Source organism: Pelodiscus sinensis, chromosome 18, assembly GCF_052426305.1.
Source record: "Pelodiscus sinensis isolate ZL-2025 chromosome 18, ASM5242630v1, whole genome shotgun sequence".
NCBI classification, from domain to species: domain Eukaryota; kingdom Metazoa; phylum Chordata; order Testudines; family Trionychidae; genus Pelodiscus; species Pelodiscus sinensis.
Genome location: NC_143069.1, coordinates 31166931 through 31182496, shown reverse-complemented (window position 1 = coordinate 31182496; position 15566 = coordinate 31166931). Strand labels below are relative to the sequence as shown.

The 15566-nt window shown below is 57.4% G+C and overlaps 1 protein-coding gene across 1 annotated transcript; it reads left to right on the top strand.

The window, feature by feature from the left end:
- The first annotated feature begins 2776 nt into the window (after positions 1-2776).
- Positions 2777-8584, top strand: CACNG6 (calcium voltage-gated channel auxiliary subunit gamma 6). The gene is made up of 4 exons (XM_075915459.2): positions 2777-3208; positions 5722-5796; positions 6959-7096; positions 8072-8584. The coding sequence occupies exons 1-4, from the start codon at positions 2881-2883 to the stop codon at positions 8302-8304; spliced, it is 774 nt and encodes a 257-aa protein (XP_075771574.2). The 5' UTR covers positions 2777-2880; the 3' UTR covers positions 8305-8584.
- The last annotated feature ends 6982 nt before the right edge of the window (positions 8585-15566 follow it).

The window sequence follows — 15566 nt, the reverse complement described above, 5'->3', positions numbered from 1 at the left end:
CCCTATTGGGACTATAAAACAAGCCATTTCCCCAGGCCACGTGGACCCGCAGCAAGCAGCCCTGCTAAGCTCAGTGTCCAGCCCCCAGGGGCGCTAGAGACCCTACAATAAACAGGATTGGCAGGCAATAACCCTTCTGCCCCCCGGTGGGCGATGGCCTCCATCATCACCAGCCTTGCCGGGCAATCAACAAACACAGGCCACAGCTCGGCCCATGGCTGAAAACCCCCTTTCCAAGAGATAGCGACCGCAGCATCCCCGCCAGCACCCCCCAAGGGACCCCCTTCCCAGGGGACCATGGCTGCCCAGCCAAACAGGACTGTGTATCGCATGCACTTGAACCTCGCAGGCAGGCACACACTGCGCTGAGATGCAGCTGAGGCTGGGGTGAGGCAGGGGGGCTATTTATCTAGGGGCCCCTTCGCCCAAGGCACTGTGGAGTAGGGGTGAGGGGGTGGTTTACCCAGGAGGGTCCTCGCCGAGTGCATTGAAGCAGCCACCTCTGGTAAGAGCGATGTTTACAAAAGGCCCCTTTCCCCAGCACCGAGCTGCAGCCACTTCTGGGGTGGTGTCAAAGCTGTTTCACCAACCATCCCGCGCCGGATCTGAGCAAAGCCGCTCGCTCACACCGATCCCGCGAGACGGATTTCCTACTCCCATTCGTTTCTTCGGCCGTGAATCCCTCCTGTTTCCGTTGTCTTCCAACCCCCCCACCCCACCCCTCCGCCCACCAAAAAATTAGAAACCTCTTTTTAAAACTTCCCTCCCCCCCAGCCCCAGTCCCTCACGCGAGAGCTTAAATATAGATATAGATATATATATATACACACCTAGAGAGAGACCTATCTATAGCGAATCGGTGTTGCGCTTCTCTTAGGTTTCGGTTCTCATCGGGTCTGTCGATACCAGATTTTGCACCGTTGGGGAGAGGCCGTGTCGGGTTGTTTTGCGTTTTTATGGTTTATTGACATGTTTTTTGCGCCGTGTGCATGTGTTGTGTGTGTGTGGGGAGGGGGGATTTTTTTTTTGCAGCCGTGGCGTTGCGGGGGAGATGCACAGAGAAGGCAAGAGGGAGAAATTCCAGGTCCTGGAGACGAAACTGATTTTGGTCTCTACTCGAACCCTCCTGTGAATGTGGGAAGAGGTCTTCCTCTGAGATTCAGCAATTTCGAGCCAGGCCTGTTCGCGTCCGGCTTCCTGCAGAAGAATTACGCTTGGCGCTGTACAAACCCAGAGCACAAAGGCCACGTCTGTGCACCCGGCTGCCACCGGCTGGAATAGAAGATCAAACATGGAACAAGGGTTTTTCATACCCACATAACCTGCAATTTCACCTCCTTTTTGGCGGTCATCTTCCCCTGTTCCCATCTGGGCAATACCCAAAAGTCCTTCCGGGGGCAGGATACATAGTAGACAATCCTCTCCAAAGATGTTCTGAGTGGTTTTAGCTGGGGGTTTATTTAACTTATTTATTTATTTATTTCCATTTCTCTCTCCCCGTGTGGTTTCAGTTGGTTCATTTCATGGGGATGGGGGCTGAATCAGGGATGGGGCGGGGGGGATGTCGATTTTGCTTTCCCGTTTTTTGTGCCATCCAGATGGGGGGGAGGAGGGAAAGACCTTGAAAACTTTTTGTGGAAAAAAAAAAAAGCTATCAAAAAGGACCAAAAAAAAAAAACGTAAAAAAAGAAAAAAAAAAACAATCAGAAAAGCGACAAAAAAGAAACATGTGGAGCAGCCGTGTCTGCCAGTGGAAGTCACCTGTCAAAGTGTGTTTCGTATAAAAGGAAAAAATAAATATATATAAATAAAAAAACAAAAAAAACCCTACTTAAACCGCCCCCCCCGCACCCAGCTGTTGTGGTCCTGGTGATTTAAAGGAAGAATACAACAAACCGGTTCAATGTGAAAAGCGACAATGAAAAAAACCTCAGCCCAAATGCATGGATTTTTACTGGAATCGCTCTTTAAAAATAAAGTACTATGGAAAATTCCGGGCTGGGGTTCATTCGGGGCCCGTGGGGCCGGGCGCTGCCCAGACACAGAGTCACTGGGATCGGGGCCCGTGGGGCCGGGCGCTGCCCAGACACCGAGCCCCTTGATAGAAGAGGCTCTCTGATGGGAGCTGTAGGACTTCTTCTATCACAAGTCACGCAGCCGGGGCAGAGGTGTGACCTGCTCTGGGGTGGAGCGCAAGGGCTGTGTTCACAGGGCCCCATCACCAGCAGCCCTGTGGCCGGCTGTGACTGAGAGGAGAGCGCCCCCTGCTGTGCCCCGTGAGCCCTGTTGGACTCCCAGCACCAAACAGCAGCCGCTTAGGGGCTCAGCACTGAGCCCAGCCCTGGTTTAACCCCTGTCCTGCATCCCGGGCTGCAATGTGCATGTGCTGGCTGCACAAGGAGCCTCTCCCAGCAGGGGGTGCTGTGGGGCAGGAGGGCTGGCTGTGGGGCATGGGGGAAGGATGACTGGCTGTGGGGCACTGTGGGGTGCAAAGGAGGAGGGCTGGCTGTGGAGCATGGGGGAGGAGGACTGTAAGGCACAGGGCAAGAGGGCTGGCTGTGGGGCGCCGTGGGGCACAGGCCAGGAGGGCTGCTTGTGGGGCGCAGAGCAGGAGGGCTGTGGGTGGGCGCGATCCGTGGGCAGCTCCCGGGGTTGTCTGTGCCGCTTTAAGACACAGGCACCCGGTGCCTTAAAAATAGCCTCCATCGCCTTGGAGATGGGTGATGGCTCCGAACAGGTGTGGGGCGTATTTACCGCCAGGCCGCGGGGCGGGCAGCCGGGGCTCTGGGCAGCAGCAGGCGTCTGGGCTCAGAGGACAGCCTGGCAGCGGGGCCGGGCCGGGCGTGGGGCAGAGCGGGGGACAAGGGGGTCGCGCCACAGATGATGTGGCCCAATTTCTTCCTCCAGCAGGAGGAGGAGCGCATGGGCAGCTGGCGGGGCCGGGGGCCGGCCAAGCGGCGCCCGGCCCTCTCCGACGCCCAGGAGGGCAAGATCAAGCTGGCCTTCTTCGTGGCCATCGTGGGGCTGACGCTGACCGTGCTGGCCGTGGGCACCGAGTTCTGGGTGGAGCTCAACACCTACAAGCAGAACCACAGCGCCCTGTGCGAGGCCGCCCACTACGGCCTCTGGAAGCTCTGCTACAAGCGCCTCTGGGTGGAGGACATGGAGGAGACCCGGGCCACCTGCGGCCCGGCCGAGCTGCCTGGAGGTGAGGGGGCCCCGGCCCGCCCCCCCGGCCCCCCGCCTGTTCCTTCATTGCCCGTTTCCCTTCTCCCCCCACTTCGCCGCCCCCCGGCCTACCCCTCCCTAGCTGGCCCCGTGCACCCGTCGGCTGGTTGTCTGTCTGTCCCCATGCACCTCCGTCAGTCTGTCTGTCTATCCCCATTCACTCATGTTCCCCTGCCAGGCTGGCTGTCTGTCTGTCCCCATGCACCCCTGTCAGGCTGTCCCCACCCATCCCCGTCTGTCTGTCTATTCCTATCCACCCCCTTCTGTCTGTCTATCCCCATCCACTCCTGCACCCCCGTCGGTCTGTCTGTCTGTCCCCATGCACCCCCCGTCTGTCTGTCTATTCCTATCCACCCCCTTCTGTCTGTCTATCCCCATCCACTCCTGCACCCCCGTCGGTCTGTCTGTCTGTCCCCATGCACCCCCCGTCTGTCTGTCTATTCCTATCCACCCCCTTCTGTCTGTCTATCCCCATCCACTCCTGCACCCCCGTCGGTCTGTCTGTCTGTCCCCATGCATCCCCCGTCTGTCTGTCTATTCCCATCCAGCCCTGCCTGTCTTGTCTGTCTATCCCCATCCACTCATGCACCCCCGTCAGGCTGGTTGTCTGTCTGTCCCCATGCACTCCTGTTGGGCTGTCAGTCTGTCCTCACCTACCCCCGTTTGTCTGTCTATTCCTATCCACCCCCATCTGTCTGTCTATCCCCATCCACTCATGCACCCCCGTCGGTCTGTCTGTCTGTCCCCATCTACCCCAAACATCTCTCCCCAGCTGTCCCCATCCACCCCCGGTCTGTCTGTCCGTCCGTCCATTCTCCCTTGTTTACATTTCTCCATCTCCTCCCCTCCCTTTCATGTTTGATCCCATCCTCCTGTCCCTGACGCAGAGAGTTTTGCACAGCTGGAGTTTCGTAAATAACCCCCTGCCCTCGCCCCCTCGCACGACCCACCCGGGGTCTGATCCCACTTGGGTCTGTGCAGGGGGGCAGGAGCCAGGACTCCTGGGTTCTCTCCCCAGCTCGGGGACGGGAGTGGGGCTCAGTGGTTGGAGCAGGGGGCTGGGCAGAAGGACTCCTGGGTTTGGGTTGCAGGTATTCGGCCATGCCCAGGAGTGCTTTGGGTTCCGTCTCTGTGCTTCTTCCTGACGCTGCTGCAGCGCCCGAGGGCCTGGGCTGGAGTCCAGGCAGGGCAAGGGGTGGGGCCTGGGGCCAGCAAGTGCCACTGGGCTGGAAATAGCGCAACCGGAGACCCAGCGCCCTGCAGGGCTGTTCTGAGGCCCGGTGTCCTGTAGGCCCTGGGCCCCATTCCCTGCCCCCCAGCCCGGTGCCCCCAGGGTGGTCCCATGCAGGTGTGTTTGGCTCAGACCCGTGCTCCTTCCAGGAGCTGGGCCTGGGCACAGGGGGGCGCTGGGGACTGGGGCTCCAAGCAGCTATGGAGCCGGACCTGGCAGGGGACAGAGCAGGGGGCTGTGTTCTGAAAATCTTATCCTGCCTCCATCCCCACCCGCCCCATCTGTCTGCCCCCACCCACCTCCTCCCCCACCCAGCCCAGCCCTCCTCCCTCCTCCCCACCCACCTCCTCCCTCCCCACCCAGCCCAGCCCTCCTCCCTCCTCCCCACCCACCTCCTCCCTCCCCACCCAGCCCAGCCCTCCTCCCTCCTCCCCACCCACCTTCTCCCTCTATCCCCACCCACCCCCTCTAGGGTTGCCAGATGGTTTCAACAAAAATACCGGACACACTTGACATGACATCCCAATCCACATTTCATCGGATTGAGAAAACACCTGTTTTCTCAATTTGCTTCCTGAACAGAAAGCTCAAATACTGGACTGTCCGGTTCAAAACCAGACACCTGGCAACCCTACATCCATCTATCTCTCTATCCATCCCCACCCACCCCTCTATCCATCCCCACCCACCCCCTCTATCTATCTATCTATCTATCTATCTATCTATCTATCTATCTATCTATCTATCTATCTATCTATCTATCTATCTATCCCCACCCACCCCATCTATCTATCTATCTATCTATCTATCTATCTATCTATCTATCTATCTATCTATCTATCTATCTGTGACTGAGTGTCCAGTGTATTAATGAGTTGCCCGCACTCCCTGCTTTCCCCACACCCTGGGCAGTGCACCGGGACACCCCCTCAGCTGCCCAGGGTGACTTTCTGTGGGTTATATTTCTAGCGGGGGGAGGGGGGCCTGGGTGCATTGGGTGCAGGTTTGATGGGATGGGTGAGCTTGGGGTGCGAAGTTCCTGCAGGAAGGTTTGGGGGGTGGAGAGGAGCCCAAGGCTGGGAAACGGGGGGGGGGGGGGCTGCTGCTGCTAACTCACCCTCCCTGACCCCTTCTCCCCATGCTCAGCCTGGCTGCCTGGTGTTCCCACCCCACATCCTGATTCCTCGGCCCCCCCCCATGCTGCCCCACCCCGGCTCCTCCTGCTCCCCCTTCACCCCCGTCCTTGCTTTCTCCCTTCCCAGAAGCCAACTGCTCCTACTTCAGATTCTTCAGCACCGGGGAGAACGCCCACATATTCCAGAGAACGACAAAAAAAGGTCAGGAATTCCCCTCCCCCCATCAGAGCCACAGGCCCATCAACCCTGGCATCCCGCCTGCTTCCTGCCCTAGACAAGCCCAATGGGCCCATCTACCCCGGTGTCCCGCCTGCTTCCTGCCCTAGACAGGCCCAATGGGCCCATCTACCCCGGTGTCCCGCCTGCTTCCTGCCCTAGACAGGCCCAATGGGCCCATCTACCCCAGTGTCCCGCCTGCTTCCTGCCCTAGACAGGCCCAATGGGCCCATCTACCCCGGTGTCCCACCTGCTTCCTGCCCTAGACAAGCCCCATGGGCCCATCTACCCCGGTGTCCCACCTGCTTCCTGCCCTAGACAGGCCCAATGGGCCCATCTACCCCAGTGTCCCACCTGCTTCCTGCCCTAGACAAGCCCCATGGGCCCATCTACCCCAGTGTCCCACCTGCTTCCTGCCCTAGACAAGCCCCATAGGCCCATCTAAGAACATAAGAATGGCCATGCGGGGTCAGACCAAAGGTCCATCCAGTCCAATACCCCGTCTGCCCACAGTGGCCAGTACCAGGTGTCCTAGAGGGAGTGAATCGAACAGAGATCAAGCGATCTCGCTCCTGCCATCCATCTCCACCCACTGACAAACAGAGGCTGGGGACACCTTTCCTTACCTATCCTGGCTACTAGCCATTTATGAATGTATCTAGTTCTCTTTTAAACCCTGTTCTAGTCCTAGCCTTCACAGCCTCCTCAGGCAAGGAGTTCCACAGATTGACTATGCGCTGTGGGAAGAAGAACTTCCTTTTATTTGTTTTAAACCTGCTGCCCATTAGTTTCATTTGATGGCCCCTCGTTCTTATATTATGGGAACAAGTAAATAACTTTTCCGTATTCATTTTCTCCACACCACTCATGATTGTATAGACCTTTACCCTATCCCCCCTCAGTCTCCTCTTTTCCAAGCTGAAAATGTCCTACCCCAATGTCCCATCCCCTCCTGCTCCAGACCAGCCCCATGGGCCCATCTACCCCCCTGTCCTGCCTGCTCCCTGCCCTGCGGGCCCATCTGCCCTGGCGTCCTGCCTCCGCTTTGCCCAAGATCAGTCCCGTGGGCCCATCCAGCCAAGGTTTCTGGGGGGTGCCCAGGCACTGTGCTCCCAGAAGGGGGGTAACGCTCTGTCTCCATCCCCAGAGCTGAACATCACGGCCGCCGTGGTCTCCACTCTGAGCATCACCCTGATGGTGCTGGGGTCCCTGTGCATCACCATGGCGCTCAGCAAAGGGGTGGAGTTCCTGCTCAAACCCGCCTCCTGCTTCTTCGTGGTCTCTGGTTGGTACTGCCCCCCGCCCCGCCCCCTGGAGCCCCCTGCCCCCTGTGGGGCCCCCGCCCCGCCCCCTGGAGCCCCCTGCCCCCTGTGGGGACCCCGCCCCGCTCCCTGCAGCCCCCTGCCCCCTGTGGGGCCCCCCCCCCGCCCCCTGGAGCCCCCTGCCCCCTGTGGGGCCCCCGCCCCGCCCCCTGCAGCCCCCTGCCCCCTGTGGGGCCCCCGCCCCGCCCCCTGCAGCCCCCTGCCCCCTGTGGGGCCCCTGCCCCGCTCCCTGCAGCCCCCTGCCCCCTGTGGGGCCCCTGCCCTGCTCCCTGCAGCCCCCTGCCCCCTGTGGGGCCCCTGCCCCGCTCCCTGCAGCCCCCTGCCCCCTGTGGGGCCCCTGCCCCGCTCCCTGCAGCCCCCTGCCCCCTGTGGGGCCCCTGCCCTGCTCCCTGCAGCCCCCTGCTCCCTGTGGGGCTCCTGCCCTGCTCCCTGCAGCCCCCTGCTCTCTGTGGGGCACCTGCCCTGCTCCCTGCAGCCCCCTGCTCCCTGTGGGGCCCCTGCCCTGCTCCCTGCAGCCCCCTGCTCCCTGTGGGGCTCCTGCCCTGCTCCCTGCAGCCCCCTGCTCCCTGTGGGGCCCCTGCCCTGCTCCCTGCAGCCCCCTGCTCCCTGTGGGGCTCCTGCCCCGCTCCCTGCAGCCCCCTGCCCCCAGTGGGGCCTCTGCCCTGCTCCCTGCAGCCCAGCGCCCCCTGCTGGTCCCTCTCCTGCTCTCTGCAGCCAGTGCCCCCTACTGGTCCTCCCTCTCCCTTTCTCTGCAGCCCAGAGACCCCTGCTGTCCCCCCACCCCTCTCCTTGCAGTCCAACGCCCGCTGCTGCCCCCCCGCAGCCCAGCGCCCCCTGCTGGGCCCTCTCCCTGCAGCCCCGCACCCTCTGCGGGGCCCCCCAACCCCTGCCCCACGGCACCCCCTCGCGGCGCTCCCACTCTCCCTCTCTCTCCGCAGGGATCATGGTGCTGATCAGCCTGGAGGTTTTCCGCCACTCGGTGCGGTGGCTGATGGGCAGCGACCAGAGCATCCCGCTGGAGTACGAGTACTCGTGGTCCGTGGCCTGCGCCGTGGCCGCCGGCATCGTGCAGATCTTCGGCGGCAGCTGCTTCCTCCTGCTCTCCCTCCCGGCCCTGCCCAAGAGGCCCTGGCAGTGCTGTTTGCGGGGCACCGCTGCCAGCAGCACCTGACAGACCCCTTCCCGGGGGGGGGTCCGAGTCTCTGCGGGGGAGGGAGGGGGCCGCAGACAAACTCTTTCTCAATGCCCTGCCTGTGGGGGGGGGCCCTGCCTCGGATCAGCCCCCCCCCCAACCTGGGAGCTGTTTGTTCCTCCCACCTGCCACGGAACCTCTGGGGTGTTTGGCGAGCGCGGGAAGGGGCCGGGACGCGGGGTGTTAAGAGGGGGGAGCGCTAACAGTCAGCAGGTCTGTATTTCTTCCTGGGTTTTATAAATGGCTACTTTTAGCTGGAGGGGGCGTCTCTCTGGTCTCAGTCCCCCCCTTCCCTCCGGCTCAATCCAGAGTCACCCCTGACTGCACTGGGGGCAGGGTTCTGAGCTCAGCTCCTGGCATCAGTCCAGAGTGACTTCCAATTGCACTGGGGGCATGGCTGGGTTCTGAGCTCAGCTCCTGGCGTCAATCCAGAGTCACTTCCAATTGCACTGGGGGCATGGCTGGGTTCTGAGCTCATCTCGTGGCGTTAATCCGGAGTCACTTCCAATTGCACTGGGGTCATGGCTGGGTTCTGAGGTCATCTTGTGGCGTTAATCCAGAGTCACTTCCAATTGCACTGGGGTCATGGCTGGGTTCTGAGGTCATCTTGTGGCGTTAATCCGGAGTCACTTCCAATTGCACTGGGGGCATGGCTGGGTTCTGAGCTCAGCTCCTGGCGTCAATCCAGAGTCACTTCCAATTGCACTGGGGGCATGGCTGGGTTCTGAGCTCAGCTCCTGGCGTCAATCCAGAATCACTTCCAATAGCACTGGGGGCATGGCTGGGTTCTGAGCTCAGCTCCTGGCGTCAATCCAGAGTCACTTCCAATTGCACTGGGGGCATGGCTGGGTTCTGAGGTCATCTTGTGGCATCAATCCAGAGTCACTTCCAATTGCACTGGGGGCATGGCTGGGTTCTGAGCTCATCTCCTGGCGTCAATCCAGAATCACTTCCAATTGCAGTGGGATCAGGGCTGGGCTCTGACTTCAGTCTCCTGGAGTCAAGCTGGAGTCACCCCTGAGTGCACTGGGGGCAGGGCAGGGCCAGGTTCTATTTTCAGATTCTGGCATCAATCCAGAGTCACTTCTGATTGCACTGGGGGCAGAGCTGAGTTCTGAGCTCAGCTCCTGGCATCAATCCAGAGTCACTTCCGATTTCACTGGGGGCATGGCTGGGTTCTGAGCTCAGCTCCTGGCGTCAATCCAGAGTCACTTCCAATTGCACTGGGGTCATGGCTGGATTCTGAGTTTAGCTCCTGGCGTCAATCCAGAGTAACTTCCAATTGCATTGGGGGCAGGGCCAACTTCTGATTCTAGCCTAGGGTGGAGGTGCCAATCCACAGTCCAGATTTACTCAGTGTAAACCAAGCGCGGAATTCAGAGTGGGTTCAGACTAAGGACCCGGTCTGAGTGAAGAGCCCCGGCAGTAGCTCTCGGCTTGTTCCTGTCGCTGCAGGCGACACAGGCCAGCTGCTCGGACCAGCCACGTGTCCATCCGGCCGTGGCTTCCAGGCGGGGAGGACACGGGCGCATGGCTGAACGAATGAAAGTGATCGGGCGACGCTAGCGTTAATGGGGGAAGGGGAGGGAGGAGAACCCCAGGGCAGGTACTGGCTGGCCCAGGGGGGTGGGGAACGGGCAAGGGGCCTGTCTCCTCTAGGGGGCGCTGGCACCTAGCCGGCCAGTGTAGTGTTTCCATTTGCAGCTGAAAGTCTGAAGGAAAACTGAGATAAGGGGGGTTTTTTTTGGGGGGGGGGGGGGGTCAGGGACTGGGGGGAGTTTGGGTGGAAGGACTAGGGGTTTGGGATGAGTTTTGGGGAGACGGTTTGGGGCACTCCGGGGAGGTTTGGGGGCGATTGGGGTTAGGTTTGAGGAGGAAGGGAGGTGGGAAGGTTTGGGGATCAGAGGGGTGAGTGGGTGGAGGTCGGGGGGCAGAATAAGTTGGGGGAAGGTTGGAGGAACCCCAGGGTGAGTGGAAATTTTGGGGAAGGGAGAAGCTGGGGGGGACTTGGAGGAGGTGGGGGCAAACCCTTGGGTGGGTGGAAGTTTGGGGGGAGGGGAAGTTAGGGAAAGTTTGGGGGGCTGGGAGGAGTTGGGGCAGTTTGGGGGGGCCCTGAGGTGGGTGGAAGGTTGGGGGGGCTGGGAGGAGGGGGGGGGGGGCCCTGGGGTGGGTGGAAGTTTGGGGGGCTGGGAGGAGGTTGGGGGGGTTCCTGGGGTGGGTGGAAGTTTGGGAGGCTGGGAGGAGTTGGGAGGAGGTTGGGGGGCCCAGGTGGAGGCTTGGGGGGCTGGGAGGAGTTGGGGGGCAGCTGCAGGCAGGAAGGCAGGTCAGCACGGGGGGGTGAGGTGCGCGCATGGTGCAATGAGCTCAGCTCACCCCTGGGGCCCAGGCCACGGGCGGGGTTATTCTGGGCCAGTCTGGTTCTCCAATTACACCCTGTGCCCTAAACCGGGGGCCCGGCTGCAGCCCCAGTGTCTGAGCAGCGGCTGGGGCGGGGCCGGGAGCCAGAACCCCTGGGTTCTCTCCCTGGCTGTGGGAGGGGCATGAGGGCTAGTGGTTAGAGCAGGGGGGGCTGGGCGCCAGGGTTCTCTGGCGGGCGGGTGGGGGGGGGAGGCCGTGTGCCGCAGAGCTGGGGGAGGGGCCCTGCCAGGCCGCTGTGCTTGGCGGGCCCAGCTGGGCTCTGCAGCGCTGCAGACGCGGCCTGGCATGAGAATGAGAACAGCTCTGGTGCAGGCCGGTGTCCGCACCCCCCTCCCCCCCCGTGTCCCCTCGGCAGCCCCTCCCTCCACTGGGCCCTGCCAGCAACCTCCCTGCGTTGGGCAGCCCCTCCCTCGCCCACCCCGCATGCCCCCCCAGGCCTCCAACTCCCGCCCAGGGCATGGAGACTGTGTGTGTGTGTGTGTGTGTGTGTGTGTTACACCCACATCTGCCTGCACAGGGCACTTCTCCACACCCCACTTCTCAGCTGCACTGTCAGGCAGTACGACCACACAAAGCCCCCCCTGCACAGAGCCATGTACACACTTTACAGATCTACACATCACACAACTTATACATACATCCACACCCAGACACTGCACAACTATATTCACAATGTACACACACATACACCACAGCCATGCACACCTCCCACAGATCCACACAACACACAACCCTACACACTTATCTGGACAAATACAGATCACAGCCATATATGCCCTCCCGCCCCAATCTACACAACGCACACACCTTCACATCTACACAAACACAGACTACAGCCAGATACTCCCTCTCATACAAATCTACACACCATACATACATCTACACAACAAACACTACAGCCTTGCCATAATCCCCCCACAAACTTACACAGAGCCCAGCCATACATGCCCTCCCCACAAAAATCTACACAACATGCACCTCACACACATATACACAAATGCCACGCAACACAGCTATAAACACACCACACGGAGAGCTACAGAAACAGCCACACAACAGCCACACAACACAGGCATAAACACTCCCTCCACACACACACAGATCTACACAAACACACAACACGGCCATAAACATACCACACTTAGGTTTCTACAAATACACATACGCCCATCCCATTACATACTGACACACATGCCCACAACACAGCCAGGAATGCACTGGACCCACCAACCAACACCCAAATCAACACAAATATCACACCTACACACAACACAGCCGTAAATACCCCCATTGCCATCCACAGACCAACCAACACTTGCACAGATCCGCAAGCTACACACCAATGTGGACACTAACACACATCACACCCCACTCACAACATGCAGACTGCGCGCGCACACACACAGACACATACACGCACACACACGGACACACGCACACACCCCCCACCACATGACTAGCCTCTATTATAACTCTGCCTTCAGCTCAGGCCTTGGCAGTTCATTTCCCTTTTGCTGAGCTCAGGAGATTGCTGCAGTAGCACAAGGTGCTAGGCTGGGGGAGGAGGGAGGTGTGTGTGTGTGGGGGGGGGGGAATGGAGAGAAGGCAGAAGGGAAGGACGGAGGAATAGAGGACGCGGAGGACACAGTAGAATCATCTGCTTCCTCCCCGATCTGCATAGGCCCTGGGGAGAGGCAGAATCTATCGATTGATCGATCAATCCACCTACCCCCCCATCTAGCTGTCTGTCTATCCCACCCACCCCATCTATCTATCTATCTATCTATCTATCTATCTATCTATCTATCTATCTATCTATCTATCTATCTATCTATCCCCACCCACCCCATCATCTATCTATCTATCTATCTATCTATCTATCTATCTATCTATCTATCTATCTATCTATCTATCTATCCCCACCCACCCCATCATCTATCTATCTATCTATCTATCTATCTATCTATCTATCTATCTATCTATCTATCTATCTATCCCCACCCACCCCATCTATCTATCTATCTATCTATCTATCTATCTATCTATCTATCTATCTATCTATCTATCTATCCCCACCCACCCCATCTATCTATCTATCTATCTATCTATCTATCTATCTATCTATCTATCTATCTATCTATCTATCCTCATCCACACACCCCTTCTCTCTCTCTCTGTCTCTCTGTCCCCATACAACCCCCCTTTTTTTCTTTTTCTTTCTTTCTTGCAGAAACAAAGGCTGAAGAACGACCGGATGTAAAATCCCTTCTGTAATTTGGGTTGAGAAATGGGCTTCTCTGTGTCCCAGTTTTCCAGGCAGCTGCCCTGGGGCTGAGCCAGGTGTGCCCCGAGGCCAGGTGGGAGCTAGCGCTCCCTAGAGGAAGGGCGCTGCAGCTGCAACCACAGCCCTGCAGGCAGATGGGGTGTGGTTGTGTCCTGCTGCCCCCTGGTGGCTGAGATCAGTACTGCTCCCCCCGCCCCCACACACGTGTGTGTGTGTGTGTGTGTGTGTGTGTGTGTGTGATGTCCTCCCAGGGCCTGGGCTGATACAGAAGCAGCAGCGCAGTGGCAGGGGTCTTCTCAGGAGTGGGGCTGGAGCGACCTGGCTGCTTGGCCCCGCCCCCAGGGATTATAGACTAGTCGAGTAACCAATAAGAATTCATGAGGGTAATCGACTATTGAATTAACCGATATTTAACATCCCTACTCTCCATAAAGCGCCCAGCTCACAAAGTGTTGAGTCGGCAAAACGTGGTGGCCATTTTTATGCAAATTAGGCATGGGATATTTAAATCCCTGCCTCATTTGCAATGTTGACCTGCCTAATCGGCATCCCTCTGCCGACAGAGAGATGCAGTCTAGACATACTGCAAGAGGGGAAGCCAGTCCTGTGGGTTTCAGTGCTTGTGATTTTTAAATGCATCTCCCAATTTGTAAACCACTTCCGCGATTTTCAAGCCAGCCCGACGACGGTTTAAAAACCATGGTCGCTGTTTGTGAACCCATCTTGTGAGCTTTTAACCACTCGCACAAATTTTAAACCGCTCCCGTGGGGGATATTTTTAACCACACCCGCGAGGCACGAGCCGATAATCTGAGTTTTAAAACCGCCTCACCATTGTTTAAGAGAACTCCTAAAGATGAAAGCCACACACCCTAGTTTATACACCACGCTCTGTATTTTTCAAACCAGCCTTACAATGTCAGAGCAGAGCTGATTAATTTGTGTCAGCGGATGTGTGGCAATGTTCGCTATCAATTGGGCGCTTGTGCGATTGCTCAGGAGAAGTTCAAACGTCACCCAGCCGATTAGCAAAGCATCCACAGCTGGGTTTTCTGTTTATACTGGTGGTCCACATTCTGACATGCCTCAGTGCACATAATAAATTTATTCCGCACATGGATGGGGAAAAATCCACTAATTCAGAGGTTCCCAACCTTTTTCAGTCCCCGTACCTCCTTAGCTTTTAGTAAACCTTCCCGTACCCCTTATTCAATATGAAAGGAAATCAATTCTAGACTCTAGAATCCACAGCTTTTTTCACTAACACTACTGCGTTTGGAATATTTCAATTAGGATAATCTAGCTATTTCCCAAATATTCCCCATATCCCCTTGACAAGCGTCTTGTACCCCCTGGGGGTACACGTACCCCAGGTTGGGAACCCCTGCAGTAATGGATGGAAAAGATTAGAGGATACATGGGGAGGGGTGTGGGGGGGGAGGTGAATTGTGATTTTTGCAGCTCTCAGGAGCTGACAAACAGGTTTTGCTGTGCGCGGAGAGAAAATCTCAGCAGCATTTAGAATAGGGATGTAAACTCCTGATTAATCAGTTAACTGGTTAAATCTTAGGTTAGTGCCCATCTATAAAAAGGGAAATAAGAACAACCCAGGGAACTACAGACCAGTCAGTTTAACTGCTGAGCCAGGGAAGATAATGGAGCAAATAATTAAGGAATCCATCTGCAAACATCTGGAAGGTGATAGTTAACAGCCAGCATGGCTCTGTAAAGCACAAATCATGTCAAACCAATCTGAGAGCTTTCTTTGATAGGATAACAAGCCTTGTGGATAAGGGAGACGCGCGGTATGCCTAGACTTCAGAAAAGCATCTGATATGGTCTCGCATGACCTTCACATCATTAAACTAAAAAAATACAACTTAGCTGGGGCTACCCTAAGGCGAGTGCATAACTGGCTGGATAACCGTTCTCAGAGAATAGTTATCAATGGTTCACAATCCTGCTGGAAAGGTATAACAAGTGGGGTTCCGCAGGGGTCTGTTTTGGGACCGATTCTGTTCAATATCTTCATCAGCGATTTAGATGGTGGCACAGAGAGGACGCGTATTAAGTTTGAGGATGATACCAAGCTGGGAGGGGTTGCAAGTGCTTTGGGGGATGGGTCCTAATTCAAACGGATCTGGACAAACTAGAGAAATGGTCTGAGGTCAATGGGATGAAGTTTAAGAAGGACACATGCCAAGTGCTCCACTTAGGAAGGAACAATCAGTTTCACACACACAGAATGGGAAGCGACTGTCTAGGAGGGAGTCCTGCCGAAAGGAAACTCGGGCTCGTAGTGGACCACAAGCTAAATATGAGTCAACAGCATGACACTGCTGCAAAAAAAAGTCAACTTGATTCTGGAATGCTGTGAGCCAGACACGAGGAGTCGTTCTTCCGCTCTACTCTGTGCTGATTAGGCCTCAGTTGGAGGATTGTGTCCAGTTCTGGGCAGCACATTTCAGGAAAGATGTAGCGAAATTGAAGAGGGTCCAGAGAAGAGCAACACAAATGATGAACGGTCTAGAGAACAGGA

Excerpts from the sequence above, each read along its gene's own strand:
- CACNG6 (XM_075915459.2), top strand. The coding sequence starts at position 2,881 with ATGATGTGGCCCAATTTCTTCCTCCAGCAGGAGGAGGAGCGCATGGGC. Across the intron at positions 3,209-5,721 it reads CCCGGCCGAGCTGCCTGGAG|AAGCCAACTGCTCCTACTTC; the intron begins GTGAGGGGGCCC and ends CTCCCTTCCCAG. Across the intron at positions 7,097-8,071 it reads CTGCTTCTTCGTGGTCTCTG|GGATCATGGTGCTGATCAGC; the intron begins GTTGGTACTGCC and ends CTCTCTCCGCAG.